This window comes from Rhodamnia argentea, chromosome 11, assembly GCF_020921035.1.
Source record: "Rhodamnia argentea isolate NSW1041297 chromosome 11, ASM2092103v1, whole genome shotgun sequence".
In the NCBI taxonomy this organism is placed as follows: domain Eukaryota; kingdom Viridiplantae; phylum Streptophyta; class Magnoliopsida; order Myrtales; family Myrtaceae; genus Rhodamnia; species Rhodamnia argentea.
In genome coordinates, this window is record NC_063160.1 from 13,508,934 (window position 1) to 13,535,204 (window position 26,271).

At 39.2% G+C, this 26,271-nt stretch overlaps 2 protein-coding genes across 2 annotated transcripts in view; both read right to left on the reverse strand.

The window, feature by feature from the left end:
• The window catches only part of LOC115736252 (transmembrane protein 53-B), a 391,123-nt gene that overhangs the window by 317,735 nt on the left and 47,117 nt on the right, over positions 1-26,271 (reverse strand). The window lies entirely within an intron of this gene.
• Positions 20,771-22,714, reverse strand: LOC115736385 (protein SHI RELATED SEQUENCE 1-like). Its single transcript, XM_048272724.1, has 3 exons — positions 21,793-22,714; positions 21,273-21,703; positions 20,771-21,179 (listed from the first exon to the last, which is right to left on the reverse strand). The coding sequence occupies exons 1-2, from the start codon at positions 22,469-22,471 to the stop codon at positions 21,312-21,314; spliced, it is 1,071 nt and encodes a 356-aa protein (XP_048128681.1). The 5' UTR covers positions 22,472-22,714; the 3' UTR covers positions 20,771-21,179; positions 21,273-21,311.

A 26,271-nucleotide genomic window follows, 5' to 3' on the forward strand; every position in this document is an offset into this window, starting at 1 on the left:
AACCTTATTTAGGGGAGGCATTGGAAAATCCGGCAATCGTATTGTGTGCCTCAAATGGAGGCCGGTGGAGCGGAGGCGCGGCGAGGAAACAGCGGAGGAGGTGCGTGTGTGATGCTGTGATGACATTTTGTCTCATGACAAAGGAAGAGTAAAAAAAGGAGGGAAGAATAAAAGAGAAAAAGAAGAAGAAGAAGGGTAAATAGATGAGAAATGATTAGATGACTGTCCTTAATCTATTATGAGATTAACAGTCTATTCTTGGCCACAAAATAAAATAATGAGTAAATAAAAATTATTTTGAGGTTCACTTCTTCAATAATTTAAGGCCCACAACATGTTATTATTCTTACAGTCATTCAAATACTGTTATATTAGCAAAACCCAAAATAATTTTAGATCGTCCAAAATACACCTATGATGATGTTGCAACATCTCAAGCCCTAACTTTAGAAACCCAATTCGAGCCGTTAGCCATTTCTGGCAAAAATTCATTGAAAAGACCATATTAGAATTATGCGCAAATATCTAGGACAAAATTGACAAATTTAGAAAATTTAGGACTGAATTGACATCAGTACAATAATTTTAGGATTGATCGAGTAATTTTACCCTCAATAATTAGAGCTTTTAAAGCGGGGGTAAGTATCATCCGACCACGTTTGAGTTGATTGGTTCGAATGTAAACTTCCTCCGGACGATATCTCCGTCGTGAAGAATCGAGATTCTACCACTCTTACCTAACGAAACCATACGAATGCAACTTTGATTCCGTCCAATGTACTTTTTTATATTGCATGATATATTCCTCTTGCGTGATCAAGTGCCATGATATATCCTCAATGGATTCCTCATTGGCAATATACCTATATATTGTGGCGATATTTTTCTGATAAAGCAGAGATTATATTCTTGTAGGCCTTTTTTTTTTCTCCTAGACATTTGAGTGATACACTCTTTAAGTGCACAGTTCAGGGACACGTGGCCAGTGATTAAAAGTGGGACTTCCTTATTACCTCCCTCTTCGCAATTGTGATACGTTAAGCTATTTTTTTTTTTTTTTTTTTTTTTGGTAATCCAGGATCCGCCAATCGTAATCGGGTCAACTCACCACCACCCGAAGGGCGGCGAAGACCCTTTCCGATGGCGACTATACCTGGAGGGAGGCTAGCCCCGCAGCCCACCAGCAAGGGCCCCCCACTTAAGTCCGAGAAACGCGTTGGGAGGGTTTTGAACCTTTGACCAGCTTGCGCCTTAGGGCCAAAGAGCTCAAAGCTCACCAAACGCGCCATGCCCGTGGTGGGTTACGTTAAGCTATTGTAATTAAGCAGAAATTTAAGAAAAATTAAGAACAAAAAAAGAAAAAGAAAAAAAAAAGCAACAAATGAATCGAGCTGTGGTATGAATGAATGGAGGGGGATCAGTGTTGTTGGCAACTCAGCCGGCCTGCAATTCCGGCGTCAGAGATTAGGTCCATGAGCAGGCAGAAACATAGGGGTGTCCAATTTCCAAGTTGGCTTACTAAATTTAGTATCTTATTAGTTATTCTTGTGTGCGTTTTGATTACTTTCTTTCCCCAAAAATAATGTTTGGACAATAAAGTCGCCATAATTTCAATCCCCATCAGTTTTGTAATAATGGGCTCCGCAGCGCAATTGACAATTGTTAGGTAGTTTTCTTATCAACCTTTTTTGTGTAAAGGGATTTTTCCTTTTGTCCTTTTTACTTGCAAATTCAACGTATAGGAATGGAGGTGCAAATACTTAATAATCCATGAAATACCCTTCAAGTCTATCAATTTATACCTTTGGTTTGTGCAGGTGGCCTTGACCCAGCTGCTTGCTTACTCGGGGATTTGACAGGGTAAAACATAACAGTTTTCCATTCCATGAGATAAAAAAAACTTTTGTTGAGTATAAATTTCTGTTAATTCATCTCAATCCTATGAAGATCTAAATTCGTTGCACAAATAAATGCGAATCAAACAAGGAAGTCGAGTGGAAGAAGTTTATGCCCCAACCTACTTACAATCATTTCTGATTTTAGTGGAATTATATGACTCATGGATTGTGACACTATTTGCCAGAAAGCTTGTTTGGACCTTCCATGTTGTCATGAATTGATATAAGAAAAAAAATGTACTATAACTATGAAAAAGAATGAACCCATCATCCCAAAATCCTACACAAGTTGAAAATAATCACAAAACCAATATCAGAAACGAAAAAAAAAAATTAAACAAAAAATATTGAATTCCGGTGAACTCTTTCACGGGGCTCGTAGAGTTGTTCTATACGTCTCGAAATAACTTAGATCTCCATGCTCGTGCACCTGAATTATCTAAATATAAACCGAATTAAATAAAAGACTAAACGAGCCAAATATGTGCTATAACATATGTTGCCAGATTGACTTCTTCTCATACTTAATTGTAAAATATATGTTTTTTTTAGAAATTTTCTCTAGCACAAGATGGAGGAAACTATCACGAGAATCCATGGGAATGTTGCCATCAGCCACAAATCGGAGGAGAACAGTGCGTAGGAAGACGGACCACCCTATACATATGCAATTCCGCTAGATCCAACAAAAAAAGAAAAAAAATTGAATTAAAAATAGAAAAGTTCAAGGTCACGAATTGGAGCTATTAGCCATTCGATGCTTCTCAAATTCGCATGCATGCAAGCCTTAAACCATAACAAAAATTAAAAAAAAAAGAAAAAAAAAAGGGAGGGTTTTAGTGCATGCAATGGTCCTTCATAGAGGTGCAACTTCGTGTCATCTCTTGTTCGTGCTTGCAAATGACGTGATGGCAGAGCGACCCAATCTAGTCTTTTACACTAAAGTAATAGAGACAAGTGTGGTTAACAAAACTTAATAGCAGATTAACAAATCACTTCGAAATGCCATATACATTGCACATTTTGACTTAAGTAAAGACGTTGGATTTCAGATCCGCTTTCGTGTGAAGGACTGGTCCACTTTCTCGATCCAGGTAGAGATAGATCATCCACGCAAGGGCCAAGAAAGTTCAACTTAAATCGGATTTTCTTTTCGTGACTTGATGCAAGAGGCCGGGATGTTAGATGAGATTGAATGAAGGTCATAGGGTTCTGATCGCTTTCAATGGAAATGTGAATCTGATCACGCTTCTTCTATCTCTATCATGTTTCGGCACAATTAGTTTTTTCATTGTTTGCAAATCAAACACTCATGCTATGGATGTGGGAGCATCAACTCTGTTTTCAGGATTTTACGTAGACCTCTTTGAGATAAATGATCTTTTTTGTGCAATTTTAAATGGAAAGTAAGTCATCATATCTTATTGATGAAAAGAAATACTTGAAATTCAATGTACCTTCTGTTTTCTGTGGAGATCACCACCTAAATTAAACTAATTCACCCTTTTAAAATCCATAGCCTGGACATGTTTTATCACAATAAAAGCGGGGGACCGAATCAAGCCACGCCCTACGAGGATCAAGTCATCATGGGCCACGTCTGCTGGTTAAACTCTTTGTCATAAGTTGTCATTTTCAATCTTTTTTCCTCCGACAGCTGTACTAAACTATTTGCAACTTAAATGGAATCAATTAATTTCTCTCAGTCTTTTTTTTTTTCCATATTTTCGGCCCCCTATCTTTTTCCATTTTTTTGTTGTCATTTGCGGATTCCTTTTCAACACCGATTTCTTAATCGAGAAACATTCCCTCAAAATGTCGCGTGTTTTGCTGGCACGTTTAGGCACCCTTTTATAGCAAATTCAGCTTAAGGTCAGTATTTTTCCGGATTCGGACCATTTTGTCGACGGCGCACAAGTCAATCCTCGAGCTACCAAATTGCAAATTTGAGAAAACAAAAAACCCTAACATGTAAATCGATGGTTGAGATTACCGAGGCACCATACGAGAATGTGTCTACGAACAACAGATATTCTGAAAATAAAAATAATTGCTTTTACCCCTGCATGTCTGAACTTCTTGCCTCAAATCTTATATGGAGAATATACGTGAGGGGTACGAGAATGATAACCTTAATGAAGCGGGCCCAAAAAGTTGACGCTTTTAGAATTGGCTAAACGAGCAAGTGATTTTTCTTGGTTTTCTAGAGAGAGAGAGAGAGAGAGAGAGAGATTCCCTATTTTTTTTTAATATTTATCTCTCTCTCATTTTCGAGCCCTGTGTTTGGTCGCAGTTGACTCTAGCTACCACGGCGACTTTCTAATCTTCAGACAAAAGAAAAAGACTTGACGACCCCAGAAAATGAGAAAAAGATGAGAAAATGTAGGAAAAGGACTTGAGATAAGTAGATGGAGATCGTGACCTAGCCAAGGAAATGCTCAAGGCACACAATCAGGACCCATATTTTTCCTGTCCACCATTGATTTGAATCAAACGAATCTTCTGTTAATCGGGTGCTAGATGATTATGTTGGATCACAAAATGTCGGCACGGCTGGGATTGTTTTCAAATGATGAAGAATTTAGTCTCCGAAGGGTTCTCTTGTTAACATCTTGTACCGTTATCGCACAATCTAATTGTCGAAGCGAGTAAAATTCTAGCCAATCTTTTAACAGATTTGCAGGGCAATCGCAACATGACGGTCGGACAGGAAAAATTTCGCCACAAGATCGACGGCTACAGTGGACCCGGTTTCGGAAAAAATTTCTCCCTGATCGGTCACGCATCCCACGAGATTTCGTCTAGCATCCTAGGTTTTTGATTACATCCAAAAGGGCGAGTGCGTATAACAAATGGTTGGTGTCTCGCATCAACATAATCAATGGAAAAAATGAATCATATTATTTTCGCACCTCATCGTTTTGACCGTCGCTCGGTCCCCATGTCATTTGGTGTCCCGACATGGACCAATTTAGACCATTCGGGGGGTTTTGTTTTTCCGTCGAGGCAGTAAAACCATGTATCATTTTCTTGTCCTGTAGGATCTATGGTGTCTAGCTGTGATAATGGTATCAAAATGTCGTTGAACGACTTTTAGGGGGACTGTTTCGACTCGGAATCGACGGTCGAAAGCAAAAGCAAAGTACGAGAGCGATGACCCTTCAAAATTCAACAGCTATTCATGCAGCAGAAGCACATGCCAACACATGCAAAATTGTTAGGGTTTGGCCTGGGTTATTCAGCGAGTCGTGTCTATTGGTGACTGATTTACATTGGTGGACGAGAATCACGGAGTTTGAAGTCGGTCGGTATTTGATTAGAAGCAGATTGGGGAGACATGTTTGGTCATCTACATTGTCGGACGATGTCGTTTGAACATGTTCATGCGCCTCTTTTTGTTGGTGGAGGAGATATATGTTTCTTTTGACCATGGTACGTGGTACTTGACTACATGTATAGCCTGTATGTACTTAAAATTGGGGCCGACAGATGGGTGGGTCATGTCGAGTATGGGTTGGGTTGAAAATGGTCAGACTCAAGTTGACCCATTTAACCCATATGCAATACAAATTTATTGAACCGTACCCGACCTGACCCAACCGATTATAAATACTTCTCTATTTTATAAAACCTGTTAAAATCCGTATCCAACTAGTTAACCCACTTTAAGCTCTTCACGTGTAAATATTATTTGGATAAAATCGCTATTTCGACTATACGATGCTAAATAATTGGCTTTCAACATTGCATGGAAGTTTCAATTTTTGTGTTGATTCGAAATGAAGAATAAGATAAAGTTATTACTTGGTAGTGAATTTATAAAATTGCAGCAACAAATAATGCAGAGGAAGTGAAATTTCAATTAAATGAAATGTAAGATATTGAAGAAGACGGTTTATATTGCAATGACAAGAACTAAGATTAAAATATTAAGTAAAAATGACAATGTCAAATGCAACCAAGGAAAGATATACTCGAAGAACTAATAAACGAAACATATGTGATTATTATGAATATAAAGAAAGGGAAAACAAATAAGCTGTCTTGATATTTTTCAAAAGGGTGAAATCGGGCCAATCTTGCGGGTCCACCAAGACTTTTCTTAACTTGGAGTAGGCCGAGGAATCCATTATTTTTTCATAAAGGGTGGAGAGAGTGAAAAATGTGGATTATGTTTGGATAAATTATGAACCCATTAACAATCAGTATTTTCTTGGATTTTGCTATTTTAAACCAATTTATAACCCATTTACTGAACTAATATAATGACTCAACCTATCAAATATGGGTAAACAAATAGGTCTATGATCTATTTTAACAGGTCTACTTAGATTATTGTATCTTGAGTCATCTCTAGTGACACAAGTTCTTCTTATTTTTTCATAAATGTATTGTTCATTCAGATGCAGAATCTTCGGCCAAAAAAATAAATAAAAAAGATTCAGAATCTTCTAAGTTACATGCCTTAGATGTGTGTGTGTATTTAAGAATGGATTTGCCCCATCTTACATGGTGGACAAAAACAGAGATGATTGATTGTACTATACGGTCTTCTTCTTGGAGATTCTGACTTCTATGTTCACATAGATGCATGTAAGCAGTGAGCAGATGCAAAACTCCTCGATTAAAGAATGAAGCAAAAAAAAAAAAAAAATTTGCAATATTTTGATTAGATTTTTCTTAATTTTCGTAAAATACAGTACGTAGTTGAAAAATATTGCGCCAAGGATGAATTAGTGAGGTTTACACCATGTCTTGTCGAAAAGAACATTCATCCTAAATCATTTTTCGAACGATAAACGGCGCTATCACTCATTTCAGCATAGCAATTACAATTAAATGCGTTCCATACAATATCAAACGTGATGCACGTTGCTTTTTCTAGAGGTCAAATGTGATTCAACTAATTTGCGTATGATGGTCACAGGCAGGTGGAAATGGAATGGAAGAGACGAGCAAAGAAATAAGTGCAAAATATATGGTCGAATTCAACTTCTAAATTCCTTCGATTACCTTTTTTTTTTCCATATAAATGTCGAGTTTTTTAAAGGAAAAAAAACCTTTTAAACAGCTCATTAAATAATCAAATATACAAAATTATAATTTTAATACACTGATTATTCCTACGACACGCATAGTTAATATTTGAAAAATCAAAAACTTCTCAAAAACATTTCTATCGAAAGTACTATGGACATCATGAGAACCGCGATCATGGTGTGATCCACCTTAAAACATATGTTTTTTTTCCTCGATTATTAAGATATCGATAAGGAGATTCTCGACATGTATAGTCTCTTTTATGTTATTTATATGGGAAAAGGAGTTGACGAAAAGGTAGCCATTTTTAAAATTGATTAAATTTTGTTGTGAAATAAAATATCACGACTTATGTATCTAGGAATAGTCACTTCAAAGTGAATTTTCCCTAGATACATCTATTTAATTAAATTCTAGATTTATTCCGAATATACAAATTATGCAAAAGTTGAAATAAAATCCCATTTAATCTTTTTTTTAATAAAAGAAACTAAAGGAAAAAGACAATTTCCAATTTATTCTTTGGTAAATGGGTCTAGGAGCCGCTCCTTGTCCAAGCTCTCTAGCCTGGACAACCACTTCCCACCCTCATCGGACCTGGTCATTACAAGCCCATTAGCTTTTGCCTGGTTTAATCCCCGAACCACACACTTCCGACCGGGCTTCGCTCCGATACCATTATGTCGTGCATAGGTCTTGCTTGTCAACGATATTATTCACTTTGAGTCGAAATCTGCACGATTTTGTTCTTCTGGCCTTCGCCTTGAAAAGATTTCGTTGCAAGTTAAGTACAAGTGCTACACATATACAGAGCTTCACCACACCACAACCGGACAATATGGGATTCGGCTCATTCCTGCCTCCATCGCTAGCTTAGAAGCCTATCGGGAGCCGCTCCTTATCTAGTCTCTCTAGTCCCGATGACCACCCATCTCCCTTGTCGAACCGAGTCTACCTAGGTAAACTTTTCCAAAATTGGTAAAAAAAAACCATATTTGAAAGCTGGAGTAGCATCCGATTAGGGACCATCTGGCCAGCTAAGGTTTTACTATTACTCCAGTAAATCATTCCATGAACTAACAAGTCGGATCGAATTGCAAATAGAGATGGATTTACTAGTTAGGTCTGTAGCTAGCTACTACTCTCTAGAAAATCGTCTCCTAGTTGCGAGTCGATTAGTGAAATAGTATCTTCCCAAAATTTCATGGGATTAGTTTAGTGGATAACAAGCACATTTGCTTGTGTAGATTAGGCGCCCGACAGATGTTCAATTCCCCACGCCATCAAGTGTAAACAATTCCATTGCCGTACAATTGACTCAGCTTTTAGTTCGTGTTTATTAGGCTCATGAGGTTATCATAAAATTAAATAAAAAAAAATAGAATGGGTTTCTGTTATTTTTGTCAAGTTATTTCCACTGTAATTTAGCCTGAGTTTTTTTTTTTTTTTTGACATCAAAATATCCCAAATTACGCCCACATTTACCCTTAGCTTTTATTGTAACATAAAAATACTCAAAAATTTTACTCGTGTGACACTTTACTGTCCATCAGTGTACCATTAAATGATTTTTCAGCTGAAACGACGATGTTTTTATTTCACTTAAGTCACCAAGAGCTACGTTGCATTGTTTGCCTTCCATCGTCCACATAGGTAGATTTCTAACGGTGCTCATTGAAGTAATCTTGATGGAAGGTAAATTTGTCACACAAATTTAACTTTGGGAATTTTGATGTCATAAAAAATGTTAAGGCAAATGTGTCACGATAGGCATAGTTTGATATTTTTGGTAGCTATGAAAGAGGACTTGATGATATTGCAACCTAATCTAGCTAGCTAAAGTATCATGGAGAGTGCGCAAGTATATAAGTGAGTAAAACAAGAGAGAGTAAGTATAGCATACAATCGTAGAATAAGTCATCTTTTTACTCTTTGACTTGTTGGTCAGTCAGAGAGTAGGTTAGTTAACTTTTTTTTTTTTATAATCAAGAGACACAAACGTAGGGACCCGACTATATAAAGGCCCATGGAACATACTGCAAACACCATGGATTGATCAAATCCAAATTTTTGGCTTGTGCAAGTGCTCTAACCTAGAGAAGATTGCATGCAGTTTCTGAGATTTGAATAAGTCACAGTTAGAGAGAGAGAGAGAGAGAGAGAGAGAGAGAGAGATTAGACCACTCAAATCAAAGATGATTAGAGCGCTTGTGTGAAATTACGCCAGCTCTAGTACGCAACGCGGCATTTTGATGCTCCCCTAATTGGACCAGCCTACCATGCCATAAGGACAAAGAAAGAAATGCTTGTTATAGAGGCTAGACATTTGACTAAGTATTGTCTGTTCAATCATACGCTGGGACACCTGGATTTTGCATGGATTGAAAGATTCCCTACTGCTCTTTTTTTTTTTTTTTGTTGGTATATTTAGACTTAGATTTCGCCTGAGTTAAATAGTTCCGGATAGACCACCTGTTCCTACTAATCTTGTTCTCGTTTTTCTAGCCACCCCACAGACACTAGCTGGTTTTCTGTCATACATAAACTGAACACCGAAATGTTTCCCTAGAAAAAACACCAACATGTTAACATGTGACTTAGGAATATGCTCAAATCATTTCTTTACTCCTAAATCAACATTCAATCGACAAGAGCATCGCTACATTGGTGAATATGTCCACATATTAGTGTGAGCCGGTGAGGTCTTCATTGATTGCTCGAAAGATGCTTATCCCTATTGACACTCCATTTATCCAGAAAGGTACAGATTGTTGTTTTATTTTCCCCACTGAACATATAATTTGTTGACTAATGGAAATTATAAATTGTTGGTTCATTGAGGGTTTTCTCTATTATCTCGATCGTGACTGTCGTTGGGTCCATTCGAAAATCGATTGTGTCAATATTGACATAGGATAATTGTTGCGTACTCTCTCGTACGAAGAAAAACCCCTCAACAAGGGTATCATGAGAAAGTATTTTATGCAATAATGGTATCGAGTATCATGTTAGCGTGTTATCTCTCTATTAATAACATTCTTGAATTCAAAAGTTAGGTCGTTACTAGGAGAAGCTACATCAATAGATTGAAATAATGTGATTAGCAAAGTGATAACACAATATCTTGGCAAGTCATATAAGATACTAATTTCTCTGAGTATAGTAGTGCTTCCATTCCTCTATTCTGCTTTGAATAAAAATAACGACTTGCATGGGAAAATAACCTGAAAGGTATGTCATTATGACAAGCTTAGTTTTTCTGATCTTTTGTGTAGGTATCTAGATCTTATAGGAAGATTCTCTTGGTCTTGTGCAAATTTGACTACTTTGTGTTTTCCCCGACACAGTCATACAAATTTGACGAGTTCAACTTTAGAGTTTTCATGACAAAAAAAAAAAAAAAAACTTCAGAGTTTTGCTATAGCCAAGAAAGAGGGAAAAAGAAACAAATTCAAAATTTTGACGTTTTAATATCATAAGAGAAATTTAATACCGAGATTAGGTGTTATTTCGCAAAAAACGAATGATTTGAAAATTATTTTTTACAAAATGAGTGCTTGAATCACTTATCTAAATAAATGAACGAAAAATATTTTCACCATCCCAGAAGCTGTTTATACATAAATTGTTCTTGATAATGGGAATATTTTTCATTGGTTAATTATTTCAAGCGGCACAAACAATCATTTTTTGGAAAATATTTTTTCACATTAAAATAGGGGACAACTCCTCATTTCTCGTGGGGATTTTTGCAATCATGAATTCATTAATTTGTTTCGAAGATAATAATGTTTTGAATATGAATTATTAGAGAATCGTTCATTTGTTCTTTTGTCTAAATTGTAAGTGATTTTGATGGAAGTCCAGATCTAGTTAGAGCTTCTTCTCAAGTAAAATTAGTATTTACCGATGGAATTTTTATTTGAGGACATGATTCACGAGCACCATTCTAATCTTCCGCATGGTGAACAATAAAAAGTGTAGTCTTAATCTGTCTCTGTCTTTTCCTTTCCTTTCTCTTTTCTTAACTTTATGTCCAATCTTGGAAGGAACAAGCAAATTAACATACCGAATCGAGTTTCTAGTTGAATACAAGTTGGGTTTGGCTTTTGCCATTTTGAAGGAAAAAATAAAATAAATTGTCTTCTGTAAGTCAGGTTCAAGTAAGAACGAAAACACAAAAATTTCGAGTTATACTGAGGTAGGAAACTAGTAACTCATAGATATTACTTTGCCTAAACAGGACGTCATGCTTGATAAAGCCGAAAATTAATGGAATCGGTTGACATAAATAACGTGTTATTTCATAAAAAGCGTGAAAATAGCGTCATTCATGACTTTTCTTTTCATTTTGTAATTTCCGACTCATTCCATACCCAAGTTTGGGAGAAGTGTCAAAAAAGTTCTCAACCTATTGCATTAGTGTCAATTCAATCATAAACCTTATTTTGTTGCCAATTCAGTACTAAACCTTTCGCATTAGTACCAATTAAGTTCCAAAACTTATATTGGTGTCAATTCAATTCTAAACTTTTTATATTGGTGCCAATTCGGTCATAATTTTTTTGCATTTATGCCAGTTGAGTTAATCTGACCAATTTTGATCTAAAATCATTAATGTGGATGTCAATTGTCTTATGTGACATGGCCGGTGCTGATTTGAACATTTTTTTAGTATTATTCTAATAATTTTAATAAAATTTTAAGATTTTTTTTTTATTTTTTAATAATATTTTTAAAAATTACAAAAAATATATTAAAAAATATCCATATCAGCGCTAGCCGTGTCATGTAGGACTATTAATGTCCTTGTCATCGATTTTCGAACAAAATTGGCAAAAGTGACTCAATTAGCATAAATACAAAATATTTAGGACTAAATTAGTAATAATGCAAAATGTTTAGGACTAAATTGACATCAATGCAAAATGTTTGGAACTAAATTGATACTAAAAAAAATTTAAGATTAAATTAGCATTAATATAATAGATTTAAGACTTTTTTCTTTTTGACACTTCTCTCCTCAAGTTTTATGGTCAAAGCATCACATTTCGTGCTCTCACCCGAGTGGTACCTACGATTGTGAAAGCTTTGGCACCACCGCAAGAAGTTCCTATCAATGCCGAATCAATTCTTCAAGTATAAAGCGTCCGTCGCCAAAAATAATTCGAGGTTTGACTTGCTGGCTCATGGGTGGCTCCAAGCTCCCTTCTTTTAATAGCCCTAACCCTACAAAGTCACGCCACGCTGACCAAACTAGAGCTCTGCCTAATTTCACCGGGCCCCACCGTCATTAATTACTTGTAGTTACGTGGGGGGGACAAGTAGATGAAATTAGATCCTACACATGCATGGTTGATTTGAACTTGACTTTGGTTTTGATTAGAACCGTTCGGCGCGAGTCGAAATTGCATATAGCAGGGTCCGGTTTGATTACAACCATTCATTGTAATGTTCGATCACATAAGGGACCACACGAGAAAACCCTTTGGATGGCCTAGAAGTCTTCCATCCTCTTCTTTTGCAATTACTTCACCGCTAAAAGCAAGACTACTAATTTCCATAGATAGAAGGGGGAAAGAAAAAAAAAAATGAAGAATGGACTCTAAGCAGACGATATTAGTTTGCTTTTGCTTCGCATGGTTAGGATCTTTAATGATCTCTCGAGAGACTGGTTCACCTTTATACTATGTGTCGTTGAAGTACATTCCGTGGTAATTTCTATATCGGATATCAATGTTGTAATTTACGGACGCTTTCTGTATAAGCGGTGAGGATCTTTGACTGGGTGCTTTTCATCTATTGAGAAATAGTTCCACAAAGGATTGTAGTATTCTCTTCCGTTGTCTCGTTAGGGTTTTGGAAACTCGGGAAAAACGATGCTTGCGTTCTTGTCATTTAATTCACCTATGTCTCGATTTAGCATAATTTTTTGGTTTCCCTATATATTTTTGCGTTTGGCGTGTGTTACCATACCATGATTTGGGTCCTCATCTATTTGATTATACTGGAGGATTGAGACAAGTACGGATATTTTTCCATAGGTATGTTCATTATTGAATTTGTTCGTGGTTTAGTATTTGCACTAACCTTCCTCGCTTTGATCGGTCTTATTTAGTTTACTAAGGGTGTACGATCGACTATCACAAATTTTCTAGGTTATTACATGTGGTTCTTTGACCTAAATTTAACGAGATTTCCCACATAGAATATCAGTATATCATTGAATCCAAGACCAGTATTGTGGAGGTATGAAGTGACTGCCCGCCAAACAAGGAAGTGAAAAATGAGAACAGAAGTGAAATCCGAGAAGAACTCAGATTAATTGAGAACCCAAAAAGAAGAACCAACAAACAGCATTTTAGACTCAGACACCCACTTATCTACTTACCACTTACCAGCACAGAAATTTTCGAAACTAGGGTTTCGAGAAATGCATGAGTCGCTCTGCTTTTTGGAGTTAGGCAAAAATGGTACAACCAATGGAAAAAAAAAAATGAGAATGGGGGATTGAGGAATACTACTTATTTTCGTGATTCGGTCAATGAATCACGTTCTTAGGTGCGAGAGGAAAAAAATGAAGACGATGCATAGCGAGATATCCTTGTGAGGAGCTTTAGTTCATGCGGATAACCTGCTGAGATACACATGCTTGGCAAAAGGAATCTCACATCCGGATGTGATGTGGAGCAGTTAATATATCATAATCAATTCATGATTCATTGGCTTATGTTTTTGAGCAAAACTAGCTCTAACTAGATACATCGACAAGCTTAGATTTAGGCTACCCCTTGATGATCTCGTTAGCCCAGCAAGTGGTATCCAAGCCGATTTTTGATTGGTGGCCAGCCTCCAATTTGTATCAGGGTCTAGCGAATATCTCAAGGAAGGAAAATTTCGAATGGGACTCCCTAAAAAGGTGGCAGCAGATGGTGTCCCCTGGCTTCCCTCCAGGCTCGATTGGACCAAGACAAGTGATTGGAGTCCGAAGGCCAGATATTGTCCTCACCAGCATATATGAAACTTGACTGGGCCAAGGTGGAAATTTTCCAGTTGGGATAATGTTGGTGTCAAACAATACCTGGATGAAGGGGGAGTGGGCATAAGGCAAGTTGGCTTTCATGTGAGGCGGAGGCTTGTTAAGGTGCATGTGCGAGGGAGATAAGCGAAAGAGTTCCTACATCCGGATTTTATGTTGAGCAATTTGTATATCTTAGTTAATCCGTAACTCATTAGTTTAAATGTTTTTATTAAAAACATATCCAACTTATTAGGAGTTAGGCTCTATCTTGATGATCTTTATGGATAAAAAATATCGACCCACCTTCATTTGCGTCACCCAACATAACCTTTCAAGTCCTATCAACTCAAGTTGCTCGATTTCACAATTTAGTGAATAGGGTCACAAATCAAATAGACTAGAAGAAAAAAGAGATTCAAGTCGCAATCAAACTCGGCATAATCATTCTTTTTCGATTTGGAATTGCATTATTCCCCTAAACCACCTCCCCATTTCTCTGAAAAGTACATCCGGCTTGATGATGTTTTGGAGAATTATTGACAAACTAAAGTGCTAAGCAATGATTAACCCAAAGATACTTAGGTAGCTAGGTGCTAGAATCTCATCGAAAATAGATAGCACATAGATTTTCTAACTTGAATTAAGTCATGCAACAATTGGATCCATTGTCTTGATAGGAATTGTAAAAAATAGGCCAACCCTTTCACGTTGGAAACAGTACAACCTTGCAGCTGAAACAATAATAAAATTGAGAAATAGTTAACAAGCAGTTTGACCTAACATGGGCTGAACTTTCTTAGAATTGGAAGTCCTTCCTTTAAATTGAATTATGACCCTCAACTTTGCCGTCCAAATTTTATGAAATTCTTTCAGAATCAAAATAAACGCAGTTATAAGTGAAAGACTATAAACCTCACAGGATCAAGCAATTGACCTCAAGGTATTTAAGCGCGAGTACAAGTAAATGTTACTATTTCCACGGTTCGAAGAGAAACACGGTGCGGCTCAATCACACTTTCAAGCACGACAATATCGGTGAATCCCATATCACTAAAAAAGAGAAGCGCAGGTGATAATTCCAAGCTTCGAACACTTGGTTTGAGCATACCCAACGAGAGACTAAATCCATCTCCATACCCCTCGTACGCAAGCGCTCTAGGGCAAATTTAAAATCTCCTCGCATATGATCTTGCTCGGCTCAGCCAGTTATTCCAGGATGTCCTCATCTGTCAACCAATCACTAAGTGCTCTGCACAGCAGAAGCCAATCATCTCAGCCTTTCTTTTTACAACAATCTCACTATTCGACTCTGATGAACAAGCCAAACTCAGAGACCATAGCGACCGTCACATCCCTCCTTTTGAAATTTGAAAGAAATGAGCGAACTTTCTGCTGTAACTCGTCCTTATATCAAGTGGATGACACCCTTGATTATTCCAACCGAGGTTTAGGGAAGAATCAAAATCTGCACTTCCTTTTCTTCGCATCGTGGAAGTCCCTTTCTCAGATTCTGCTGAAGTCACCACTGGATTGGGACGGGCGGAGACTCCCAGGAGGTGGATCGAATACCAACCGATAAGGCCATGTCCTTGGTGCAATGTGAAGGGTGATCCACCGCCCAAAACAGTATCAGGGCACAATCACATCACCCTTTTGCTTTCTCTTCTCATTAGTTTATTACAAGTGCTTCATAATGGCAGTGCAGAAGCCCAAAAAGCCATTTTTCTCGCACGAGTGCAAGTTGATTTTATGCCCCGTCCGTTTCCGTCCACCTCGACTCGCATGATGGCTTCCTCTAGGGAAGCATACTGCTTCATGGTCCCTTCTGGGTATGAGCATGCATGTCACTGAGGGAGAACTTGTGTGGTTTGGAAATGATAATGTCATGTCCCCCATGCCCCTTAAATTCCAGGAATTCGTTCCTATAGACCGAGACATCCTCCGACCGGTGTTTTGATTTGTGGGTTAAAAACATGAACATTATATTCATAGGTACTTCATATGCATAATGAGATCAATCTATATGCTTCGATCTGTATCATGAGGGTAATTAATCACTCTTAAGAATACATATCATGCAACATTAATTGGGGTTAAAACCATCATAAGTACTCTGCTTTTATATTCTCTTTGACTCTAAAGATCAATATGGTGTCAGTGCAGAAAAACACATCAAAATTTTTCAGCATCTCTACCCCAAATCAACACTTCCTTTGCTCCTATTTCTATCTCAACATTATCTGATGTATCGACGTAGATATGTCTGTTTCATGTCCGCCGAAACATGTCATGGATATAAATGTCACAGTGGTGGTCAAGTCCTCCTATTCCACTAGGATCAAGACGGATCAATTCCTTTGTAGTTTAAAGAATTCGACCCTTACAGTTGAGAATTTTTATGAAGTTCACAACCTTCGGACATCTCAAGAGATTTGGCTTGCTCTAGGATGATGCATTACTTATCGCTACATGGCCAAGGAAATTGGACTAAAACTTGATTTTGAGAACGCCCTCAAGAAACCCAACTAATACATGTGTGACCACCTTCAACATTTGAAGTTGTGAACTCTCTCATCACAATCAATTGCTAATTCTCGGACAAGTACTCGGTGATTCAATTCCTCGATGGGCTCCCATGTAAGTACGATTCATTTGTCACCATGGCCACTAATGACTCTACAATTCTTTCTTTCAATGATCCGTGGTTACACCTCCTCATCCAAGAAGAATAATTTCACCGAAAATTGAATGCCTCATCTTCATCTGATATTCATCATTCGTTGATCGGTCATGCCACTTCACCCACTCTCCGTCCCAAGGGTATCCGGGTGGACATAACTAGGGGCCAAAAATCTAATCGGGGACATGGTTGACAGTTCTTGTGTGATCAACTAGGCTTGCAATCCTCTTATAACTAGTTTAGTTCACAGTCATTATCAGGAGCACGGAGCAACAATTGGATCAAAGAATGCTTCCTTGTTCATAGACAAAGCTTATTTAAAATTGTCTTTCATTCCAAGGCATAATCTGTATCCATGCATTTCATACTAGCTTGGGGTTCACTCCTAGAAATATAGCCATTCCTATCCCCTCATGTCAATCACACAAGCCTCTTATCTCATTCAATCATATGAGAGAGTAAGTCAAAATAAAAAAAACTCGCATTGGTTTTAGGGATAATCAAGCTTGAATTGATGACTTCCAATTCTACCACGTCAAGTGACACTCTACCAATGTGTTAATCCCTTCTCTGCTCTCATGAAAAAATAGAACTGACTAATCCTAAGACAAAGTTGGACCAAAAAAAAAAAAAAATCCTAAGACAAAGGGTCGAGAAACTCAATACTACTAGTTCTACCTTTTTTTCTTTTTGTGGACCAACGAGAAAGGGGCTCAGCGGGAGAGGAGTGTATCATGAGAGAAACGAGGAGATTAACCTCTCTTTTTTTTTTTCAAATATAGATATACAACATGGATTCTAGCAATGAATTAGATTCTCGTGTTGAGTGAATTATCCTTTTCGATGAGGTAAATTTTTGCATGCTAGGCAAGAGGATAGCAAACTACAAATTCTGTTTCAGCAACACATGTATTTCTAATTCTATGAAATTCATAAATGAGGTAGTTAATGAGGGGTTACTATTATCCTTTTTGTGGTGACAATATTGTATGTGTTCCTAAAAAAAGAAGAATGAATTTATCCATTTTGCGAGGTCTCAAAGGCGCGTAGAAACACATAAAAATTCTTGAATAGAAATGGAAAAGATGTGCTTACACAGCATTGCAGGAGTCTCAAAATCTACTGATTGTAGAAATATCAAAATTTGCACTAGCATGAAAAGAGTTTGTAAAATGTCTACTTGATTATGCTTCCACTAATTCAGCCCTACTTGGTTGCTATATCTGAACCTAGCAAGCCCTATTACTTGATACTTACATAGTAAAATTTGCACGTGTTGTGCACGTAAATAAAGGAACTTTTATAGTTCTTTGGCAATCACACATTTTAATAAATAAATTACATACTGTCATATCTTTGAAATAATACATGTAACTATTATATGCGAATAGGACATTTCTTTGCTCGTCTCTTCCATTCTACCTGCATCTTCCAATCATACCCAAATTGAGAAAAGTGTTCAAAAGATGCATAAGTTATTGCATTTTTTTTTCTAATTCAGTCCTAAACCTTTTAATTTTGCCAATTGAGTCCTAGACCTTTTCACGTTTTGCCAATTAAGTTCATCCGACCAATTCGATTGAAAATAGCTGATATGGAGGTCGGCCGTATTATATGCGAATAGGATATTTCTTTGCTCGTCTCTTCCATTCTACCCGCATCTTCCAATCATACCCAAATTGAGAAAAGTGTTCAAAAGATGCATAAGTTATTGCATTTTTTTTCTAATTCAGTCCTAAATCTTTTAATTTTGCCAATTGAGTCCTAGACCTTTTCACGTTTTGCCAATTAAGTCCATCCGACCAATTTGATTGAAAATAGCTGATATGGAGGTCGGCCGTCTTACGTGGCACAATTGGCATTGACGTGGATAAGCTTTTATAATATTTTCCTTTTTTTGAATTATTTTAATAGTTATTTTAACATTTTCTTTCTTTTGTTTTGTTTTCTTTATAGTTATTTTTTACTATGGCTAGCAAGGGTCGCGTTCCTCGCCTAGTTCTAGGCGAGGCCATAATAGCCGCGAGCTAGACCAACCTCGCCTAGATCATTTCGGCCTAGCCTTGCACCCAAATCCGGGTGAGGTTGGCCTCACCCACTGTTGCGATGGCCTTGACCGGAACTAGGCAAGGCCAGGAAAGGGCTATGACTCTTGCACGCGGCGAGCGATGGCCCAGCCACCCTCTACGGGTCAATTTCTGAAAAAAAAAAAAAAGGAAAAGAAATGGAAAAATAGAAAACTTAAAAAAATACTTAAATATTATTAAAAATTATCCACATCAATGCCGGCGGTGCCACGTAGGATTGCTGGGGTCCACGTCGGTGATTTTCAGCCAAAATTAACCAAATGAACTCAATTGGAAAAAAATGAAAAGATTTAGGACTCAACTTACAAAATTAAAAGGTTTAAGACTAAATTGAAAAAAGTGCAACAGACTTATAACTTTTTAGATAATTTTCCCTTTGGAAAATTGAAAGCAAGTGAATTGAAACCAAAGCGCATGGTATTGTAATAGGTGGTGCATTGATTACCAAAAGTTCCATTGAACTAACCCCCGTATTGAATCCAATGATAAAAGAGCAAATTGGTCGAACGTGTTAGAACATCATACCATGAATGAACTAATCAGCAAATTGCCTAATCATGCTGCGTGCCTTATTACTTAAATATGTTTTAACCCTTCAACAAGCATGAAGTCTCGCGTTCACATTTTATGTTGAACGATCGCCGCATACTCGTGTCTCGATAAGTAATTCCTCACGAACTTCCTAGTGTCGGTGTTGGCCGGATCATAGGTGTGGATTTAACGCAGAAGTCCAAATTTGATCTGATCTTAGAAAGTCAGAACAAGCCCAAGTCTTGAGGAGTATCATTATCACTTGACAGTGCCCTGTCTACTAATGACTGATTTCTTGACTTCGTTATCATCTGTTTTCTCTCTCTGATAAACTAATACCAGCTGACCCGACCCGAGACCCATCATGTTCTCTCACTCACGTTGGTGGGCCTTAAGTCAAAATTTGGTGGGCTACTGGTCGGGCAGCCCGATCTAGGGGAGTTCATTCAACCGGTCATCAGAGGCACTTCCCAAATGCAGAATTTTGTTGGCTACAGTCCTGGAACGAACATTATATCGTATAGGCAAATTATTGGTGGATCGGATGATAGCCACATATCGTCATCTATCGACGATATTGGCGTCGGTGGCCCGGACACCAAACGGGTCAAGTCCGAGAAAATCGAAATCAACCATCAATAATTGGGTTCGAAACGGAGTTTAAGTTAGATAAAGCAACATCTACGAAGAAAGAACAATTGGAACGAATCGCAGCTTAGTGTCTTTTCATCAATTTTACGTACATATAGTGGGGAAAAATAAATGAAAATTTGCGATGCTCAATGGTGTAAGAAGTTTGTTATGCTGTTAGCTTGTGTTGAGGTGGTCTGCTTCGAGCTCCTTGAGCCTTGAAGAAGGGTTAGCGTCTCGCAGCAGTAACAATGTAAACGAGGTGAAGTAGAGAGGGAACGAGAGAAAGGGCGTTCAACTCTAGTGGATCCAGATGCCAGGTGGTGGGTAAAGAGTGTCAAATCATTGATTGTGGAGAGTTTTTCAGTGATTCACTTTTGAAATCTCGTAAAGTTCGGAGAACGGAGGTTAAGAATACAAATGCCATACCCAAATCTTCCGAAGAAACTGAAGAGCCAATGGCCAAAAAGTCCGCAAATGAATAGATCAATGCTGTACTTATAGTGAGAGAACCAATATAATTGGCTAATAGGATCATGACATGTGAAAATCCTAAAGTAGGGAAACCCACACTAGATAGGTTGCCATATGCCAAAGGGACATGGGCCAATCGCGAATTTGTCATGTGTCCGGAGGACATAAGCCCACACCAAACCTATTAGAAAGGGTGATGGGATAGGCCGAGTCATCCTTAACGAGTCTCGTTCCGAGCCCATCAAATCAAAACTTTCTGTAATACTACACAAAAATAACTCTTGACGTTGCCACCTATTCTAAGCCATTCTTGCATGGAATGACGTTAGCATAAAATAAGCTTTGCCGTAAATACCTAAAACAAGGGTATTTATTAGCAAGGGTATTTATGAGTAAATTTTGGAAATCATACTAGAAGATAATGTAGTTACTTCTTCCACAAATATGAAATGACAAAATTATGGATCTACATTCTCCCTCCTGCTTGACAAATCTTTAAGTCAATCAAAAATGAGTTCCATGCTTAGAGAAGGATCATGCTTGTGCAAAAATATTCGTGTAACACTGATTAGTGAGACTTTTTTCATCCTATAAGATTTGGTAGGACAACCCTGAGAGCGGCGATGCGCACACGAAGTGATGAGTTTGAGATCCGGGGCGGCCGGGACATATCATGATGATGCCTTTAAGGAGAAAAATTTCGCTTGCTCATAGGAAAAATGCTATAACCGCTAGCACCGGATGAAGCCATTTGAGAAGCAACGCTCCCGACGGACTCTCTGTGGAAGAGATCCGATCCCGCGGGGACGCAAGCATCATCTTCTTTGGGTTCCCAAAGACAGGCTTGGAGATAGAAAGGTTATCGCGGGGTGTTCAGATCTGCGCTACGAGGTGAAGAGAGGAAGGAAACTTCTTACTTTCTCGCACTAGTTTTGGATGTCCCAGCCACACTAGGAGTGTCGGAAGAATTGCGTACCAGCCATGTATGTGCTGAGCGGGTCGAAGAACGGGGCCGTCATCGTGGACGACGCGTGCACACTTGCTGCATTGGTGATGGGGTACGCGGCTGCGGTGGCTGCAGCAGCTATGAGGTCAAGAGGCTGAACTAGTCCACCACCACCACCACCACCACAGGAGGAGTCGTCTCTGGTAACCACATTGGTGTAGGTGGGGTGATCTGGTCCATGATCGTAGAGAATCCCTCGGAACACATGACCTCCGATGTTCACGGCCGTCTGATACGCGAACTGCTCGTCGGGGTTGTCGCCAGAGCTCACTTTCACGCACTGGAACATCGCCGGAGAGCTCAGGTCGGCTGGGAAGTACCCGACTAACTCCATCCCTATAGTCCGGGACAAAGATACGATCATCACCGCACACGCAAATGATACGATCCTTGAGTACTAAAAGTAATAACATATAAACAAATACCTGAGGCGTTAGGCCTCCCATGATCCTCCCTCGGCCGTTTCGGGGCCTTGCCTCGGAGCTGCAGCCTCTGCTCCTGCTGGTGGTGGTGGTGCTCCCTTACGGCGGCGAGCTGGTGCTGCCGCTCCCGCCGCTTTGCCGCGGGGACCCACGTGCTCTTCACGTGGTTCGTGCACTCAAATCCGCGGCTCTTGCAGCATGTCCGGCAGCGCAAGTGCGGGCAGTCCTTTTTGGCCTGGTTGCCGCAGTCCTGGCAGCTGATCCCCTCTCTCATGCCTCCACCCATTGTCGCCGCCAAGGTCAACGTCGTGAAGCCTCCTTCTGATCTCGATCTCGAGCTCTCGTCTGAGAACACGTTGGCTGAGGCACTGCGGCTGCCGCTGCCGCCATCGCCTCTGCTGCTCCCAACCCTGAGGCCCGCGGCTGATGCGTAGAGATCCTGCTGCTGCTGTGAGAAGAAGTGCAGCTGTTGTTGGGGTTGCGGTTGTGTTTGATGCCATAGCTCCGTACCCTTGAAAGTCGAAGACGTCCCGACGTCGTCCGTGTCGCTTCTCGAGTACCAGAACCAAGGAATTTCAGCGGCGGCCGTGGCTTGGGGGTGGTTGATCTGCTGATCTCCTCTTCCTCCTCCTTCTCCTCCTGCTGATCTAGCAGCTCCTCCTAATGGAATGAACCCAGCCATTTCGTGACGATTGACCGGGGCAAATCTCGATCCGGACTGGCAATTCAAATCATATCAGAGCACACGGTCCTCCTATCTTCCTTCCACTTCCTAGTCTAGCAGTTGAAAACCCTAGAAGATGGAGAATTCAAACAGAGCAGGAATGAGTGTTGTGTGTAAGAGATCCATACTGGATTATAATGGGTAACTGGGAGTTGGGTGTGTGCAATTGCTAATGGCTTTTTTTTTGGGTGAGACACATGTCAGGACGATTATGCGGCAGAGCCTTCAATCCATTACACCTCTCTCTCCCTCTCTACTCTTTGCATTAAAGGGCCATGGAATTTACAGCTCTCTTTCGCTCTGCGACGCCGCCATGGTTCGTCCATCTCTCTCTCCTCTCAGTACCTGCAATCTCCTGCCACCTCCATTTAAGTCTCGACATATCCATAAAAAATACTCTCTCTCTCTCTCTCTCTCTCTCTCTCTCTCTCTCTCCTCTGTATCTTCTGGTTTTGTTGCAGGTGATTAAGCTTTCTGGGGCGAGAGTGATGAGCAAGTTTGAGAGAGCCAAAATCTCTCTCTCTCTCTCTCTCTCTCTCTCTCTCGGCTATGGATTTCTCCGACGAAAATTTCAGACGACACTCTGCTTCCAATCTGACGGACGGTTTGACGCCACGTTTCGATGCACTAAGCTTTTTTACTTCTTCGCACCGGAAAACCCGCTACTTCTTTTTTGACCGCTAAATGAAAGAAAGAAGAAGAAAAAACCCTCCGATGCTGCTCCTCTAATCACCTCCTTCGGCAAAATGACTTTTTTATTATCTACAAGTTTTGTCAACAACTTGCGAGTGAAAATGTATCCTTTTATGAAATGAGTGTAATCTTGTATGTCCAAATTCAGCATTCATAAGTAGACAAGGAATATAAGCATTCATAGGTATTCATCTATTTTCTTTACTAGTGTCTCTTATTAGAGTTTGGATGTGGATAAATCGACGGAGTCTAAACTAGCGGGAGAGAACAGTTGTTTGGACCCGTTTTAGGACATGGAAAGGATGATGAGGATGATAATGACAGTAATGACAACTTTCTCATAGTGAAAAGATGTGTTATTATGATTTTTTGCAAGATGATGTGCAGGTATCGTACAAGAAGTACAGAGCAGTCTAGCACAATATAGCACCAGTTTGACTTGGGGAGGTGGTGATTTAGTGGCAGGGCATAGAAGGGGAGGTCATAAGCGTCTATGATTTCACTCAAAGAGAAAATTCTAATGATTTCGATTTGACTTAAAAATATAGGCATTTGTGGGTTCAATGCGAAAATTCTTATAGTACTCTGACTAACTATACTATTAGTTACCCATTACTCACCCAAGAAGGAAGAGGGGAAGGAGGGCGGTCTGATCAATTTCTTTTAGATTGATAACCTACGGCGTCTTTGGGTTATGTCGATAGCATCATGCTCTTAATGTTTGACAAAGAAGATGTAGAGGGAGGGAAGGATGTTTGTTCCTAGGTTGCTGCTAGAATTCTCTTTCGTTTCTCAACGGAAATGATACCCACCTCATCCTCCTTCTTCTACTCCTGTTTTTTAGTATGGTTTCTGCTTTTGATGTATATTTAATTTGTGAGGCAGAGAGAGAGAGAATGGGAGAGATTTGGGCAGCGGAAAGGAGGAGCATGTTCATGGGACAAGTGAAAACAATCATGTGGGGGGGCGTATTATGCATTGTGGTCGTATTATGCATTGTGAGAAAAATGAAATGGGGAGGCTAGATATTTATAGAGAATGAGCGGGTTATTTAATTTTTAAAAAAATCAATTTTTTTTTGGTAAAATTGCAACGGCTCAAAGAGCCGTTTGGGGGGGGCCCGGGGGAAGAACCCAACCGCTCTTCCCCCCCCTCCCCCTTTTTAATTATTAAACGGGTCGGAACCGGCCCTTGAGAGTCGGTTCCTGACCCACGGTTCGATTTGGTCATGTCTAATGTGATAAAACACAAATTTAACTAGTTGGAATCCAGAGTTTTGGTATTGCCAAAAAAAAAAAAAAAATTAGAACAAACTTCAAAATCTTGTTGCTGAAGATGATAAGATGACTTCAGTAGCGAGAAATTAGGATGCTAATGAAATTCCTTTCCTCTGGTTTTTTTTTTTTTTGGGTCAGAGAAATTTCTTTCCTTTGACGGCGAGCTTTCCACGACATAAAAAGAGGGGGAAACTCCTAATTTTACTTTGACTTGTTAAAAGATCATTTATTCGTTCTTTTATCTAAACTTTAAGTGATTCTGATGGAAGTCCAAGTCCAATTTTACAACTTCTTCTCGTTCGAATTTACAATCATTGATAGCGGAAAAAAATTGAGGACATGGTTCCAGAGCAACGTTATGGAATTTTCTTCATGGTTGAACAGTGAAATTTTTTTTTGTCTTAACCTTTCTCTCTCCTTTCCTTACCTTTCGCTTTCCTTTACTTTATGTCCAACATTGGAAGGAACAAACTAATTAGAATCCTAAATTGAGTTTCTAGTTGAATAGACCGTAGGGTTTTTCCTTTGCTAGTATGAAGGAAAAAAAAAAAACAAATGGTTGGTTTTCTTCAGGAAAAATTACCAAAAAGTTATAAATCGGAAAAAGTACAGCAAGAGTATCAATATTTGTGTATAGCACTAACTTTAGTGCCAATATATTTTTTTTTTGATCACTTAAGTGCTAATTTTTTTAAAAACGGTTGTTTCAATGGCAACTCCGATGAGCTTCGCCGGAAATCCTACATAGCGTCCACGTGGCTCGCCAGAGCTTCCAAGTCAGCAATTAAAAAAAAAAAGCAAAAAGTTAAAAACTTTAAAAAAAAGTCAAAAAATTAAATAAAATAAAAAGAAAAGAAGAAGTCGGGTGCGGCGACGAGGGCTCACGGGCGGCAAGGGATGGGGGATGGCCGAGGGGGATCGCCCGGCCCCGGCGACCCCCGCCGAGGCCTCGCTAGGGTCCGCGAGGCCAGCAAAGGGGGGCGAGGTCAAGCTTCGACGTGGCGGGGCTCGGCCGGCCTCGCCTAGTGACGGCCAAGCCTCGTCGAGCTATCGCTAGTCCGGGTCGGCCTCGCCTAGCCCCGGCGAGACTCTACCTCACCCGGATCCGGGTGAGGTCGGCCTCACCGTGGGTTTGCGAGCCTTGCCACGGCTAGGGGTGAGTAAACTGGACCGGACTGGACTAGGCAAGTTGGTCCGGTCCTTAAGAGGGGTAGTCCAATCCCCGATCCCAATAAATGGGACCGGTGTCCGAGCGGTCCGGTCCTCTATTCCGGTGGGTGGGACCGGCCCGGACCGCCGAGGATCAAACTACCTATAATATATATAATTATTTATATATATAGATATATACAATTAAAAAAATGAAGCTTTCATTTGTTTTCAATGTTCATTTCTTGAGCCTTTTTCATTATTAGGATGTACATTCTTGAAACTCGGACAACCCCTCAATGTTATGAATGCAATATATCCTATTTATTATGGTCTTTTCCAGTGCATTGTGTGGTGAGTATATGTTGGCATGTTCTTTTCGTAAAGAAATGATTCAATCGATTTATTTAATATAGTGGTAGCAATTTCTTACTGTTCATGCGTTTTAGTTGTTCATTTCAATGAGTAATAATGTATTTTGTTTATGTACACTGCTTGTATGTGAAATCCGTTTAGTAAACAACATCACTATTAGTAGGTGTTCACCAATTAGGTTTTTTCGATTCTGTCATTTATATATCTCTATTATGTCAGCGGTTAGATCAATGTCATTGTTAAATCTACCATTATGTGAAGACA